General features: G+C 26.4%; 4 protein-coding genes across 4 annotated transcripts; 2 read left to right on the forward strand and 2 right to left on the reverse strand.

Annotated features, from left to right (window-relative positions):
* Positions 1–408: 408 nt before the first annotated feature.
* Positions 409–3,144, forward strand: OCT59_005981 (uncharacterized protein; the record flags this gene model as incomplete). The annotated part of the gene is made up of 6 exons (XM_066140966.1): positions 409–1,848; positions 1,923–2,125; positions 2,200–2,273; positions 2,523–2,846; positions 2,915–2,966; positions 3,054–3,144. 6 exons carry the CDS (start codon positions 409–411, stop codon positions 3,142–3,144), a joined length of 2,184 nt encoding a protein of 727 aa, XP_065997803.1.
* Positions 3,145–6,196: 3,052 nt separating this feature from the next.
* Positions 6,197–7,838, forward strand: OCT59_005982 (uncharacterized protein; the record flags this gene model as incomplete). The annotated part of the gene is made up of 3 exons (XM_025322424.2): positions 6,197–6,438; positions 6,530–7,259; positions 7,623–7,838. 3 exons carry the CDS (start codon positions 6,197–6,199, stop codon positions 7,836–7,838), a joined length of 1,188 nt encoding a protein of 395 aa, XP_025166283.2.
* Positions 7,839–8,024: 186 nt separating this feature from the next.
* OCT59_005983 (uncharacterized protein) lies at positions 8,025–8,624 on the reverse strand (the record flags this gene model as incomplete). Its single annotated transcript, XM_025322425.2, has 1 exon — positions 8,025–8,624. The coding sequence occupies one exon, from the start codon at positions 8,622–8,624 to the stop codon at positions 8,025–8,027; it is 600 nt and encodes a 199-aa protein (XP_025166284.2).
* A 4,596-nt stretch (positions 8,625–13,220) lies between these two features.
* On the reverse strand, positions 13,221–14,043 carry OCT59_005984 (uncharacterized protein; the record flags this gene model as incomplete). The annotated part of the gene is made up of 4 exons (XM_066140967.1): positions 13,221–13,332; positions 13,405–13,688; positions 13,757–13,825; positions 14,041–14,043. The coding sequence occupies 4 exons, from the start codon at positions 14,041–14,043 to the stop codon at positions 13,221–13,223; spliced, it is 468 nt and encodes a 155-aa protein (XP_065997804.1).
* Between the last annotated feature and the right edge of the window lie 1,307 nt (positions 14,044–15,350).

Consider the following 15,350-nt stretch of genomic DNA (forward strand, 5'->3'; position numbering starts at 1 on the left):
TTAACTAATGCATAATTTGCCATAATTACAATTAGATTAAAATTTTTGCGTTTACCCTCTGAAAAAAATTTGTTATATACAGTATTCCATATTTTTCCATAAATATAGAAATTTTATAATGGACAAGTTTTTTGCTAACATTTGGCGATCCTCTAATAACCGGTTTATAGTGGGCGTCATAAGTGAAACAAACATTCATTGAAGAATATTCTTTTTCAAAGTTACAGAATGTTTCACCATAGGATTCGAATACCAGTTTTACTTTCTGCGTGGAATTCTAAAATTCTAATAACGATAAGAATTTTTAATCCAATTGATGTTCCATTTCCATTTTGGTATTATCATATTAAAAAATTATAAATATGTTATGAACTTTCTAATTTTTTTTATCGTTTGATATAACATAAAATGGATCTTGTAAAGATATCAAATGATTTTGACCCAACTCCAAAATTAAAATCTAGTCCAATACCAATTTGGTTTATTTCATTTAATCGGTATGATACTAATTGTATTCATTGTGGAGAAGAATACACTAAAGCACTTTTGTATGATGATCGAAGATATTGCAAAAATTGTTTATCATGTTATCTTATTAATATAACAGATAATAATATGTACTTGGATGCATATTATATAATGGACTTAGAATGTAGTGAACATGAAATTAGGTCAGATGAACCGCAAGTTATTCAAGAATGTTGCAGAAATTGTTTGAAAGTATTATGTTTCAAACAAATACCTAATCCCTTTATTTTAAATGATTTTTCATATGAAAATTTATGCAATAGTGTGATCGAAATTGAAGAATATTGCAAACTGTGTAAAAAATCATTATATCAAGGAAGTGATAGTTATAATTCTGTGTCTAAATTCAAGTTATGTTCAGATTGTTATCTAATTTCTTCTGAATATATAGAATCAACTTTGACCAAAAAACTTATTCCAATTATTTATTTACCATGGTGGCATAATATATCCTGTTGCGATGCTTGCAACAAACCCTTAACACTTACATCAGACTGTCAGAAATGTTGTAAGAAATGTCTTATATTTTATACTGGATGTAGATATTGTTTAACAACAAATATTATGTTTGGATCAACAACTCAATCTCAATGTAGAAAATGCAAAAGAGTATTAACTATCATTTCTGATTTCACAAATATTTTGAATGAAAATAATGAAAATAAAAAATTATATAAATTTACCCACATATCTCATTGTAATTCTTGTGACAAATCCTTAACACTTATATCAGAATCCCAAAAATATTGCGAGAATTGTTTTATATATTATATTAAATGTAGATATTGTTTAACAATAAATTTTATTTTTGGGCTTACAATTCAATCTCTATGTAGAAAATGCAATAGAACATCTATTGTGGATATTTTTAGTGGAAACTGTGAATTAGATGAATTCCTCTTCAACTTATTTTCTGACACGCATTTTTGCGTTAATATGAAAGTAGATGAGTTTATTGATGCAGATGAGTTTATAGGCGTAGATAAGTTTATAGACGTAGATGAGTTTATGGACAAAATAAAAAATATTGACAAATATTATTTTCCATTAGAAATAGATTCAACTATTCGTTCTATGTTTCAAAACTACGAAGATTTTCGATCAAAAAAGTTGAAGGATCAGTTGATGGATCAATCAAAAAAGTTGATGGATCAACCTGAAAAGTTGATAGAGTGGATATCATATTCTCAATTTACAAATGTTAAAGAAATAGCAAAAGGAGGATTTGGTATCATATATTGTGCAATCAAGGATCAAAAAAGTGTCATTTTAAAAAAATTCAAAAATTCTCAATATACCAGCAGATATTTTTTAAATGAGGTATTACAAATCTTTGTATTATTTATTTTATAAAATAAATTAATTTTAATCCTTGATATTGAAATTTCTTTTAGTTAAAATCAAATCAATATTGTTATGAAATTAAACATCATATTATTAGAGTTCATGGCGTTACAAAAGATCCAAAATTAAGCGATTATATGTTAGTTATGCAATATGCATCAGGAGGAGATTTACATAACTGGTTACAGAAGGAATTTGCAGATATTACATGGAATAAAGAAAAACTAGCTATTTTATGGCAAATTTCAGAAGGGTAGAGTATTTATTAGACAAAAATAAATAATTCTTGTTATTAATAATTTAATTTATTAATTATTTTTATTTTAGACTTGAAACTATTCATAAAGCAAATTATATACATCGAGATTTTCATAGTGGAAACATATTATATGATTTTTCAAGTACAAAAAGATATCAATGGCTAATTGGAGACCTAGGACTATCACAACCTGCAGATAATACATCGTCAAATAATGAAATATATGGAGTGATACCTTATATTGCACCTGAAATATTTAGGGGATCTACATTTTCTAAAGAGACTGATGTTTATTGTATGGGTATGATTATGTGGGAACTTACAACAGGTTGTAAGCCTTTTGCTAATGTTGAACATGATATCATTCTGATTTTTAAAATCCTTGATGGAGAACAACCTGAAATTACAGAAGATACACCAGAATGTTATGCAAATTTAATGAAAAGTTGTTGGGATCCTGATCCCAAAAAGAGACCCTCAGCAAAAAAGATTCGTAGTACATTTGGTAGTTGGTCTTTCAGAAATAAACATAACGATATATTTAATAAAGCTGAATTAAAAAGAAGAGAGTTGACAGAATCACAAAAGCTTGGTCCTAAGTTTGCTAAAAAGCCTCATCCAAGAGCTATTTATACAAGTAAACCACTAAGCTTTTTCATTTCCAAATGTTCATCGAATAATTCATCTTCAAGTATTTCATCTTATAATAAACAAGGTATTGTCTTAGAAAAAATCTAAAAATTAATCGTAATAATTTTAATCAAATGCATTAAAACTTTTTAGGTTATAGTAGTTACATTTCAGAAGAACAAGAATTTGATATAGACGTTGAAAGGTAGTTTAAAATTTTTATGATTTGGTTAGTTATTTATGAATTTGAATTCTAAAATTTAATTGCTTTGCATCCAAATGCAACTTATAGTAGTTCACTAGCAGCAACTTCGAGAAAGCGAAATATAGAGGAATCAAACATTGAAATTCATGACGATTTGGGTAAATATTTGTCTGACTAAATGGATCTTATATTGTCTTTGTTGACGTTGGCTATTTATAATTTGCTTACATTATTTTTTTTTTAATTTAATTTAAAATAGGAAAATATGTTAAAACCAGTTCCAGTTATCCAAGGACGCTATGAATGGAATTTGATTATATCATTTATATAATTCTGTTTTGATTTCATCCTGTTAAAATTTCTCAACAAAAATCTTAGCCAGTTGTTCTATCATTAACGAATATATTAAACTATCATTTTTTCTTAGCTGTAAATTTTATACTTTTTTTTATCTTTTCGTAAGTTGTAATAATATCTTACAGTATTGTTTTATATTATTTTAATATAGTTATATTTTTATTGTACGTGTTATCTGTTATATATGCAAATATTATTATTTATTTATTTCTATTACTATTGTATAATTATGTATTTGAGTTATAAATAATTAAATTTTCGTTATAATTTTTATAAATTGCATAATAATTTCGGGTGTTACTAAAATTCACCAGTGGTGATGGTCACCATACCAGCATTATGATATACTTTTGAGCCAAATCTAGTAAATACTGGCCGGCATTACATCATAAATTCACCACTGGTGACCGTCACAACTGGTGATATTTAGTAATACCCATAATTTTGTTTTATCTGTTTTTTTTTCATAATAGTATGTAAAATATTAATAGTCCAAAGCGTAGCGTAGTTGTGCATATGTCTTATCATTAAAATATTGAATCGAGCTTTAGATACCACTCTCATAAAAAATTTGGTCTTTTACTGACGCGGAAATTGTTTATAAGATTTGGTTGCGGTGTAAAAAGCTAAAAGCATGAAACTAAATATTCGTAAAAAATATTCTAAACATTTTTCATTTTGGTTTTCCAACTGTGAAAAATCAAACATTTTCCAGATATAACCTGCTTTTACCTCACTTGTCGAGAACTATGAACATAAATTTACTAAACGAAAATTTTCATTTATTCAAAATACAACTTGTTCAAAAAAGTAATTGATAGGTTGTAATTTTGGTGATTTCGTTATGTACATTAGGAAAGGTTTAATCAAAAAGGTGGTCGTACAAGATGACGTACAACGTACAACAAACCTTAACTGGTACAAAAAATTAATTTATTAAAGTACGGAAAGATTTATCAAAATCAAATACGTAGACGAAGGTTTTAACTTTTACATCATCTCAACAAAGGATTATTAAACAACTTTCACTTTGTCTACGAAAAAAGGAAATTCGTTCTGTTTGATCTCAAATATTCTATATCAGTCACAGAACCGAATGATTAAATACGTAGTAACACATTTTCGCTAATCAACGAAAGGCCCTGTGACCGATATAGCCTCACATCCAAATAAAAGCGTTATCGCTTTGACGCATTTGATAATGCATTAACTATAAATATCATAAATAAGCTTTGTTTGACTTTCTATAAATTTCATTTTTATACCCAATTTTTAATCTTCAAACTTTTCCCGAGGATCGTTTATAAATAAATGACTTGGAAAAACGTTACAGTAATAAACTCTGGACCCTTTTTGGACCATCTATACTAGTTTAACCGAATGATTCAACTCATAAAAACCGAAAATCTTGTGTTAGAATTAAGGTGAAGTATCAAAATAATACTTTATTGATTCGTTAATTTCAATTATTAATATGTTTTTGTTGTCCTAACATGTCCTAACAAAGAATCAGTGTTGGCAAGTGCTAGTGTTAATTAGGATCTACACATCTATTTAGGGCCGGAATTACGTAATTTTTCCTGGCATTATCCAAAAATGGAAAGTTCCACACATTATTTTGGCGCAAAATCGAGGCTAGCGGCGCGTGTAATACGTGCCTCAATTTTCGGTTGATCTGATAATTATTTTTTTCAAGCACTTCAAAAATTCTGGTATTTTCTATAAAATAATAATAATAATAAAATCTCATAAATTGACGACTGTGACACACAGTATACGTCAACAATTTTGATCAAGTGATCAACAAGTGATCAACCTCGGATCGACGGATTCGCAATATAATTTGAATCAAAAATCTTTGCGTCACTTAATGTTAACTCCTGCGTAGATTTTTAATGAAAAAACGGGGCGTTTTTTAAACATTACAATTTAATATCGTTTATACTAACATATAATAGAATAATGCAATCATATTATTATAAAAAGTAATTCAAGAATTCTATTGTAGTTTTAATAAACTATTTATTTTATTCAGTGTAACATAACAATCGTAAAATTTCAAACCACAATTTAACCATATTTGGTTCATGAATGATCACAAAAAACGTATTTTTTGAAAATATGGGGGAATTTTATAATAAAATTTTTTTCTAAACAATACCTGAGAGAAATTAAAAAAAAATAAATAAAATAATGAAAAAAAAAATATGAAAAAAAAAGTTTCTCATAAAAGAAATTCGGCATAAATTATTATTATTATTATTAAACAAAAACAAATAAATAGAAAGATCTCGTACCGTAAAATACCGTAAACATATGTCATATGTGTTACACATTATCAATTTACATTACGTAGTATTTTTTTTTTTATGCATAAATTTTTCATTAACAAAATTTTTTTTTTATTTAATACCTAAACTTTTATTAACAGTTAATAATATGAAATGAAAAAAAAAGTGGGTAATGAATTTTTTTGGAACGGGCGCAGATATTCAGGGTTGGCGTAAGTATGTACGGGTAAGTGTTTTGGCGTAAATGCATTCAATATTTCCAAACGAAATTAAACCATATACATAATAAATATAACCATAAATATAATACAATATCCTAATAAAAAATGAAGAAAAAAAAAAAAAGTAAAAAAGATCGACATCCCGAATTTTAATTTATCCATCTTATGGTTTAGAGTTATATGTACACTTGACTTTAGACTCTGATATAATAATGAAATAATGATAGTCAAAAAGTACTAATTTATAACGCTACTCTCCTTTTAAATATTCTCCACATTTTTTTAAAAAAAAACGCTAAACTTTAATATATATATTTTATTTTTTTTTAAAAAAAAAATTCTATATATAAATTTATATAATATGCAATTAGAATTGTTACCGTGTCTTTCTTCGGAATTTTCTAAATTACTTAAAAATCCTTATAATTATGATATTATTATAAGGATTAATGAAAAAGAATTTAAAGTACATTCAATAATATTATATGCACGTTCAAATTATTTTAAGATTTTATTATCACAAGGAAGGATTATTAATGAATTTAATATTATGTGTCTTGAGTTATCGGAAATTGATCCGGAAATTTTCGAAATGATTATTACGTAAGTACATTTTATTTTTTATTTTTTTTATCCGCGACAATCTTTTGACAATACATAACTAAAAATATATATATATATTTTTTTTACTTAGGTATATATATACAGGAATGATAGATTTTTCAAATGCTACAAGTGAAAAAATATTTTCTTTCTTGATCACATCATCAAAATTAAATTTATCAGAAGCAACATCATTTACACAATCATATTTAGTAGATAATGAAAAGAATTGGATACATGAAAATTTTTCTAAAGTATTAAATAATGTATTTAAATTAGAAAATTGTAAAAAAATTCAAAATTATTGTATAAAAAGGGTTTGTTTCGAAGCGAAATCATTTTTTTCTTCAAAAGATTCTTTAAATCTTAAAAAAAATATTTTAAATTTAATATTAGATTTAGATAATTTATATATTGAAGAAATTGATTTATGGGATTTTTTAATTGAATGGGGTATGAATCAATTACATAAAATTCATAATTATAATATTAATATTAATTATTATAATAATAATAATATTATTAGTATTTTTATTAATAATAATAATAATTATGATGATAATGATGATGATGAAAATCAAAAAAATCATAAATTTATTAATAATATTAATAAAGAAATTATGAATCAACAACATAAATCACCAAAATGGAAAATTCGTGAAGCATTAAAGAAAATTTTGGATCCTTTAATTTATAGAATAAGATTTAGAGAAATAAGTTCTGACGATTTTTATGAAAAGATTAAACCTTATAAAATGATGATTCCAATGGAAATATATGAAGATATTATGTCATATTATCTTATAGGAACTTCTACAAAGGTAAATATGCCTTCAATACCAAGAAGAGGTTATATTAATTCTTTAATAATTAATTCAAAACATATGAATATTTTATCAAGTTGGATTGATAAGAAAGATTTAGAAAATAATGATTTAATAACAAAAATTAATCAATATGATTATAAATTATTATTTAGAACAACTTCTTTAAATGATTTTAATTCAATAAGATTTCATGAATATTGTGATAATAATGGTCCTTGTATAGTAATAATTAAGATTAAAGATTCAAATAAAATTATTGGAGGTTATAATCCTATTGGTTGGTGTATAAGTAATTCTTGGATACATTCTAATGATAGTTTTATTTTTTCTTTTGATGATTATTTAAATTTATCAAAGAGTAGAATTAGTAGAATATTAGAAAATAGTAAATATTCTATTTATGATTGTAAGGATTTTAATTTATTATTAAATTTTGGTAATGGTGATTTAATTTTAGATGGTACAATTGGAATCTGTGATAAATCTAATTATGAATTTTGTATATTAAATAACGATGAAAGATGTTTTGAAGCTGAACAATTAGAAGTATTTAGTGTACAATTAATCGATTAAAAAAAAAAAAATTTTTCAATTATTAAAAATATTATAAATAAATTATTGTATTTATTTAGAAAAACATATTATGTACTGTACAGTGTACATACAACAAAATTTTCTTAATAATTATTTATTGTATCGCTTTTTTATTTTTTAAAAAAAAAATATGTATATATAAGTATAACAGATATCTTAAAAAGATTATTGTTTAACAACCCTAAAAGCTTCCACTTCTTTAACAGCATAAGATGCATTCACTTGAAAATTTTGATAATACCCTTGATCGTTAAGATGTAAATTTTTGTCATTATCCATAGTCATGGATCCACCACCAAAATTGAACGCGCAATCATAAAATTCATATAGAGCATAATTAGGACATGTTACTCTACTTATCTTCATATTTTCAATATCTCCATCATTCTCAAAGGAGAAGATAAAACTATCGCATGTGTAATGCCATTGACTACCATTACAAAAATAAACTCCGATAGGACTGTAACCTCCGAATATTTTTGGTGAAGAATGAACACTGACTAAAACTAAACATGGAAGTTGACGATAACAATTATTTTTAAAATTATCTGAACTAATATAATCGCGACTACTACGATATAAAAGATCAAATTTATATTTGTGGTTATTCTGATTATTCTCACTACGTTGATACATGTAATTGTAATTATTGTAATTACGAGATTTAGATTTCTCTTCGATATATTTAATAATCGCTGAAGCAAGTTTTGGTTTTACAATTGTTGATTCAATATGGTTCGTTCCAATTCGTGGTGTTAAAATCATTGATTTTGGCAAGGTATTTTTTAAATAAAATTCCATCATATCTTCATAAATATTATCAGGTATAATATCTTTATATGGACGGATTTTATCAAAAAAATCTTTAGAATTAATGTATGTAAATCGAATTAGAGGAACGATTCCATTCATTGTATTCTTTAAATCCTCACGATTTTTGTCAGTCCACTCATTCTGAGGTTTATCCTTCAATCCTGCTTTCTTGATACCCCATTTAATCAAAGAATCCCAGACGGTAATTTCTTCAACCTGTAAGTCATCCCGTTTAAGAAGTTCATGGAGAATTTCAGTATCTAATGATACGAAATTATTAGAAAAGAAAAATGGTAGTGGATGTACACAGATTAATCCAAGACAATAACCAAGTAATTTTTTACAATTAATAAGTTTATACACAGATTTTAAAATAAGAACAAAATTTTGTTGAACCCAAGTTATTTGTTTTTCAATTAAATAATCTTGTACATAATTAAATAATTCTTCAAGGAGCAATTCGTCAGATGAAATTAACAATTCAAGATTAACTTCCCCAGAATTCACAGTTAAATCTACTTCTCCCGTATAAATATATCTTTTTTTTTGAGGTAAAAAAAAAAATTAAAAAAAAAAATAAATTATTATTAATTAAAAATATATGTACATTACGTATGTAAAAAAAATAAATAAATAAATAAATTTGACTTACTTGAGAATTATTTCGAAAATATTGGGATTAATATTTGGCTTTTCGAACTTAATTGTACCATTCTCATTCTTTTTACCAATCCATTTAGACGATAACGCACTTTTGAAATAAGCTGAACGAAATCTCAAAATATTTGAATGTGCCCGAAATTCTTTTACATTATGATTTTTTCCTACACGAATGATAACATTACGATCATCCGCATTATATAACATTAATAAAAGGTCCCGTGAGAGGCCTGAATGAAATTTTGCAGCCATTTATTAAAAAAAAAAAATTTTTGTGGAAAAAGGGGAGCGGTGGCGCAAACTTAACCAAGTTAAATAATGACGAACGTCACACAATGTCAATCTCATATTGTACAACAGTATATCGACAAATAATTTTATACCAAGTTTTTTTACTAAGAAATTGACATAAAAATTGCTTGATAATAAAGAATCCGTATACGGATGTATCAATTTTATAATCAATATTAACAAATTTCTACCCCACGTGACTTAAAATATTCATCACGTTTTCACTGTTTATATTTATCTGAGGGACTTAGTTTTTTTTTTGACTCCCAAATTATTTTTCAATAATGAGTTTTTTTTTAATTAGTAACGCATTTTATTAATTTATTCATAATCAAATAGATTACATAATAATTTTTTAAAATACCTAGAGGTAACGATAAATACATATCGATAACCACCAGTCTAGTCTAAGATGACTATAACTAATCTAAAAGTATTTTAAACTAATTATGTAATTCTATAACTATATCGGTGCCTATTACTAATTAATAATGTTTTTTTAAATATTTTTTTTTTAATTTTCTTAGTATTTTCTCTTGTTTTTGGGTTAAGCATAAAATCTTCAATTACAAAAAATTACATAAAAATTGTAAAAATCAGAAAAGTAATACATTAGAAAAAGTAAAGCCTAATTAATTTCCGATTGCGGAAACGTACGCGAAACTAGGCAAAAATTCTCCACTTAACTAAAATCTAGTACCTTTTTCCTCGAAAAAAAAACCTAACCCTTAATAATTAAATTATCGACTTCTCCGTGTGAATATTGACAAATGTAATATGTAATATATTATTAGCAGTATTGCGCCAGATAATCACAGTGACGGATGTGACAACGATAAACGATAATTTTAACCTAATCCTAACGCTAATACAGATATCGTCTAAATTAGAGTATTTACAAGTATTTACACAATTTCTTTAGAAATAAAATTTGTCATACTTGAACTATATTATTATCATTATAGGTGGATTTGTTAATAATCATTCATATGAAGAGTACTACATAGATTAAATTTATTATCATACCCTGTAAAAAAAAGTTGATCCATTTTTTATATTCCGTCTTTTTTCGTTAAAAGGCTCATATTTATTTACATTTTCCGTGAATGGATCCGGAAAAGGCTCATTTTTACGGAGTTTTTACAGAAATAACGGATAAAATTTTTATAGGGATACTTACCATTATAATTCCGATATTTTTAATAGCAAAAAAAGAAAATATGAAATTGTTTGCAGTTTGCACAATAATGTGAATTATATTTTCCATAAATTTCAGTTGAATATTGCGTATCAAAATTATTGGATATTGAATATTATTAACAATTGGACCCTGCTTCCTTGGTTTCTGCACCTATTACGAAATGCACTATAAGCGCTAAAATTAAAACTATCTCGACTATTGCGGTAAAGAAGGATGAATTCATATTGCAAATTCTTTTTATTGCGAAAATATTTTAGTTATTATATAAGCACGTTCCGATCTAATTCAATATGTATCGCTCCAAGTCATGGTAGCAAAAGTATTTGTTGGTAAAGTACCTTTCGTATGAAATTTCATAAATTCTTCATAAATAATATTAGGAATGATCCTTAAATGGGCGAACTTTATCAAAAAAAATTTATGGAACTCATTTATGAGTATCGAATGAGAGGAATAAATCGCCTCAGGTCGTTCTCGAGCATCTTCTTCAATTTGATCAGATAGTTGATGTCATTGTGCGAAACAATGTTTCCAATAGAATTATAAGTTTGAGCTTACTTTTTTTATAGTTTGATATAAATTCATAAATTTAAAGCAATGGATTTTTTTATGAATTATGATGAATAAAAGTTAAAAAGCAATCCATATTTGTATCAAATTCTCTATTATTTATTTTAAAATTTCTTGCATTAAAAGTAAAGTAATGATTTTTCTATATTGAAAAATCTTGCTGAGAACTCATTTTGTTATACTAAAAATAAAATAAATTAAATAAATTGAAATGATGATTGAGAGTTTTGAAGATTTTTAGCTCGCTTGTTGTTTTAGAAAACTCGAAACTCCGAAACTTATTTTTTTTGCCGATCATTTGAGGTGCTTGAAGAACGTCCTTAATGTCTTCTTAACTCTTGCTACTGTCGTTGTCAAACTGGGAGTCTCTCAAGTTTTTTATATAAAATCAAGACCTATTACTGTACATTATAACTATATAATTCTATAAAACTACAAATAAAATTTCACAAATCACAATATGGATGGTTAAATAAAAATAAATGACGCTTAACAAATCTGATTTCTAATCCTAGAACTATGGAGAGTTCATAGTTTTTGGTAATGATTTCTCCCATTGCAAGTTCTTTGCTCCCTTTCTTTGTGAACTTATGGTTGTTTTGATATTATTTACGTATACCTTTGTCTGATTAACAGAATACTGTACTTGATTTAACTTTAATTACTGTATACTGCATCAATTAATTAAAATTTTTTTGTACATACCATCAACCCTTCAAAAGTTCGATCAATAAAATCATCTTTAATATTTACAGGGATTGTAATCTCGTCAACTTTTCTTACTCGATAGAGACCAAACCCAGGTTTGTCAAAACAAAAAATTTTCATCTTAAACCCTCAAGAAAGTGTATTAATTTTTATTAGAGATGAAATATACCAATTATTTTTTAAAAAAAATATTAAGCTTGAAAATCACCCGTTATTTGGATACCATATATCTCCAAATTCTTAAAAGAATTAATATTAAGATATAAATATTTACTGAAAAATGTCTTAGCTATGTGATCGTAGATATCTTTAAGCATTCGAATTAATTTCTTACGATCTATTAAATGATGCAGTTTCTTTAAATCATTCTATAGTAGCCAGAAATTTAACAATTTAAATTTAAGTCACACCTTTATTGGTTTTATCGCTTTTCTCTTTCCAAGGAGAATTTGATACCTCTCCCACAAAAAATTCTAGCTTTTTTTGGAATAACCTGGTTTTAGACATAATCATGAGGTCTGGTTTTCTCCCTATTTTCTTTCTTTTCTATAATATACAGTATATGATAAACGACGAAAAAAATTTTAGTCAAATTATGTACGTTTCTTTCTATAGTTGCTAAAAATTATATTATTAAGGTGTCAAAACATTTAAGGTAATTATTACCCTTGGAATAAACTCATCGTTCCTCTTCCGTTTTTTCTTTATCGGCTTCTCATTTTCCTTATAAAAGTTTTCGGAGCTAGAATTGGAAATCACGGAGTTTTTACGTTCACTAGATGCTTTACTTGATTTTTCGGGCCTATGACAAATCATTTAATCATATAAAAGTTATTAAATAGTTTATTTTATTTAAGATTAATAATGGATTTATAACTTAAATATTTGGTTTAATTTACATTAATAATAAAACATCTGTGAGTGATCTTGCCCTATAAAAACGAAATGTGTTAAATTTATTTTAAATTCGTGCTCATGTGTAATAAATGTCTAAAAAAGCACCATTTTGTTTAATTTTTGTTTTTTTGTAATAAGACATAAATCGGATAAAATGGTGCTTTTTTAGATATTTATTACACATGAGCACAAATATAAAACAAATTCAACACATTTCGTTTTTATAGGGTTGATGAATACTTAAGTGGAATTGAAATGGCATCAATCTGCCAGGTTCCTTCATTAATTTCATTATTATAGTACTTGTAATCTTTCATCTTTCTTATCCATTTACTAAAATGTTATCAAATTTAATTGGTTAAAATTTTTTTTACCAGTTATAGTTTTGCCCCTTTCAATACTTACAAGTGATTTTTTATCGCAGATCCCTCTGAATTGGAAAAAAATCTTTCACTTCTTCTAATGAATTTTTTATAATGACAGTTGTCATTACTAGATATGACCTTCCACTCATCATCAGAAAATTCATTTTTAATCCAAGTGGGTGGATTGTCAGTATCAATAATTGATGAACGAATCGGTTCATCATAGTTGATGTTTGTTATATCTATATCTCTTAAACATTTTTTAACGCGTTCGTGCATATCACTATTATTGATTTTCCATGGATAAGAACTAATCTCATCATCCTAAATCAAAAGTAATAAATGATTAATTTCTTCATTAGATTAAATAATCAATAAAAACTTAATCGCACCGTAATATCAAATAAATTGAAATTGTCTGAATTTTTTGCATTTGTACAATCAGAATTTTGATTATTATGCTAAAAAAAAAACTATCATAATATTAGTATCATAACATTTATAAATAGTATTTATTATATATCAATGTGCGTCCTTCAGTAGAAAGATGAAGTGTATTTACTCTATGAATTAACTGTTATGAGGAAGATACATAACCAATTTCTCATTCAAAATTGGTAGACCTCAACCAGAAAATTCGGATGTACTAAAGCAACTACATGGTGCAACAGTATACCATCGCAAGGTGCTATAAAGCGACCACAAAGTATATATATATATATATATATACAGAGATGCCAACAATATACCGCTAAAGCAACCATGTGTGAAAGCTGTATACTACCGCAAGGTGCTACAAAGCAACCACATGTGCCAACAGTATACTGTTAAGCAAACCGCAAATGCGCAAATGAAAACAGTATACCATTGTAATATGCTATAAAACAACCACAAGCCACAATGCAAGGTGCCAACATAGGTGCCACAGTATACTGCTAAGCAAACCACAAGTGCAAACAGTATACTACCGCAAGGTGTTATAAACCAACCACATGCCACAAGGTGCCAACATAGGCGCCAACAGTATACTGCTGAAGCAAACCACAAGTGCAAACAATATACCATTGTAATATGCTATAAACAACCACAAGCCACAAGGTGCCAACATAGATATACTGCTAAAGCAAACTATAAGTGCAAACAGCATATCATCGAAAGTTGTTATAAAGCAAACACAAGATGCCAACAGTATACATCACAGGTGCTAAAGCAATCACAAGACGAGCAAACCACCACTCATTGCCACACAAACTCTCTATATCATCATATATGATAGTGAAAACTTCTCAAATAATAATAAAATACTTAACTAACTCAACATGCTTAATGTTGAATGTTGTCTGGTCAATTAAGGACTTCAAAAGACATTCAGACAAACTAAATTGATAAAATTCTAAAAGTACTTTTTTAGAGCAATGGTATTGCTTCGCAATTCCCCTTACATATGTCGTGTAATTCTTGAGAGACCAGTTACTCGCATCAGTAGTAGTGAAATACTTGAACGCAGATATATAGAGGTTTCTTTGTTGCGTCGTAAACTTGTCAAGAAAATTCATATTAAAAGGAATTCTAAAAGAAGTGATGATGGTGAGGCTAACTAGTTTAAATAATTTATTATTAAATTTCTTAATTAAGCAATAAAAAATGGCTTATTTCTTATTAAAAAAAAGTCTCTTTAAATGTAATGGCGATAGTAATAGTAAACAAAATTCTGTCATAAATTAGAAAGTCCTTCCAAGATTAAGAAATTAATTGGCGCAAAACATCTTAATCGATTTCATTTTGTTCGTTTAATTATGTAATTTTCTCTCGATCATACGGTATATTATTGCTGTTTTCAATTTAGTGCGATCACAGCTAGCACTCCTAAAATATGATTATCGAAATTTTGTGAATACCCATGATTTTTCTAAAAAATCATTTAGAAAATAGTTGATAACCTGTGAATACCAGTGGAAATTATAGAAAAATCTCAATTTTTCGAGT

The sequence above is a fragment of the Rhizophagus irregularis genome, chromosome 14, assembly GCF_026210795.1.
Source record: "Rhizophagus irregularis chromosome 14, complete sequence".
Lineage (NCBI taxonomy): Eukaryota > Fungi > Glomeromycota > Glomeromycetes > Glomerales > Glomeraceae > Rhizophagus > Rhizophagus irregularis.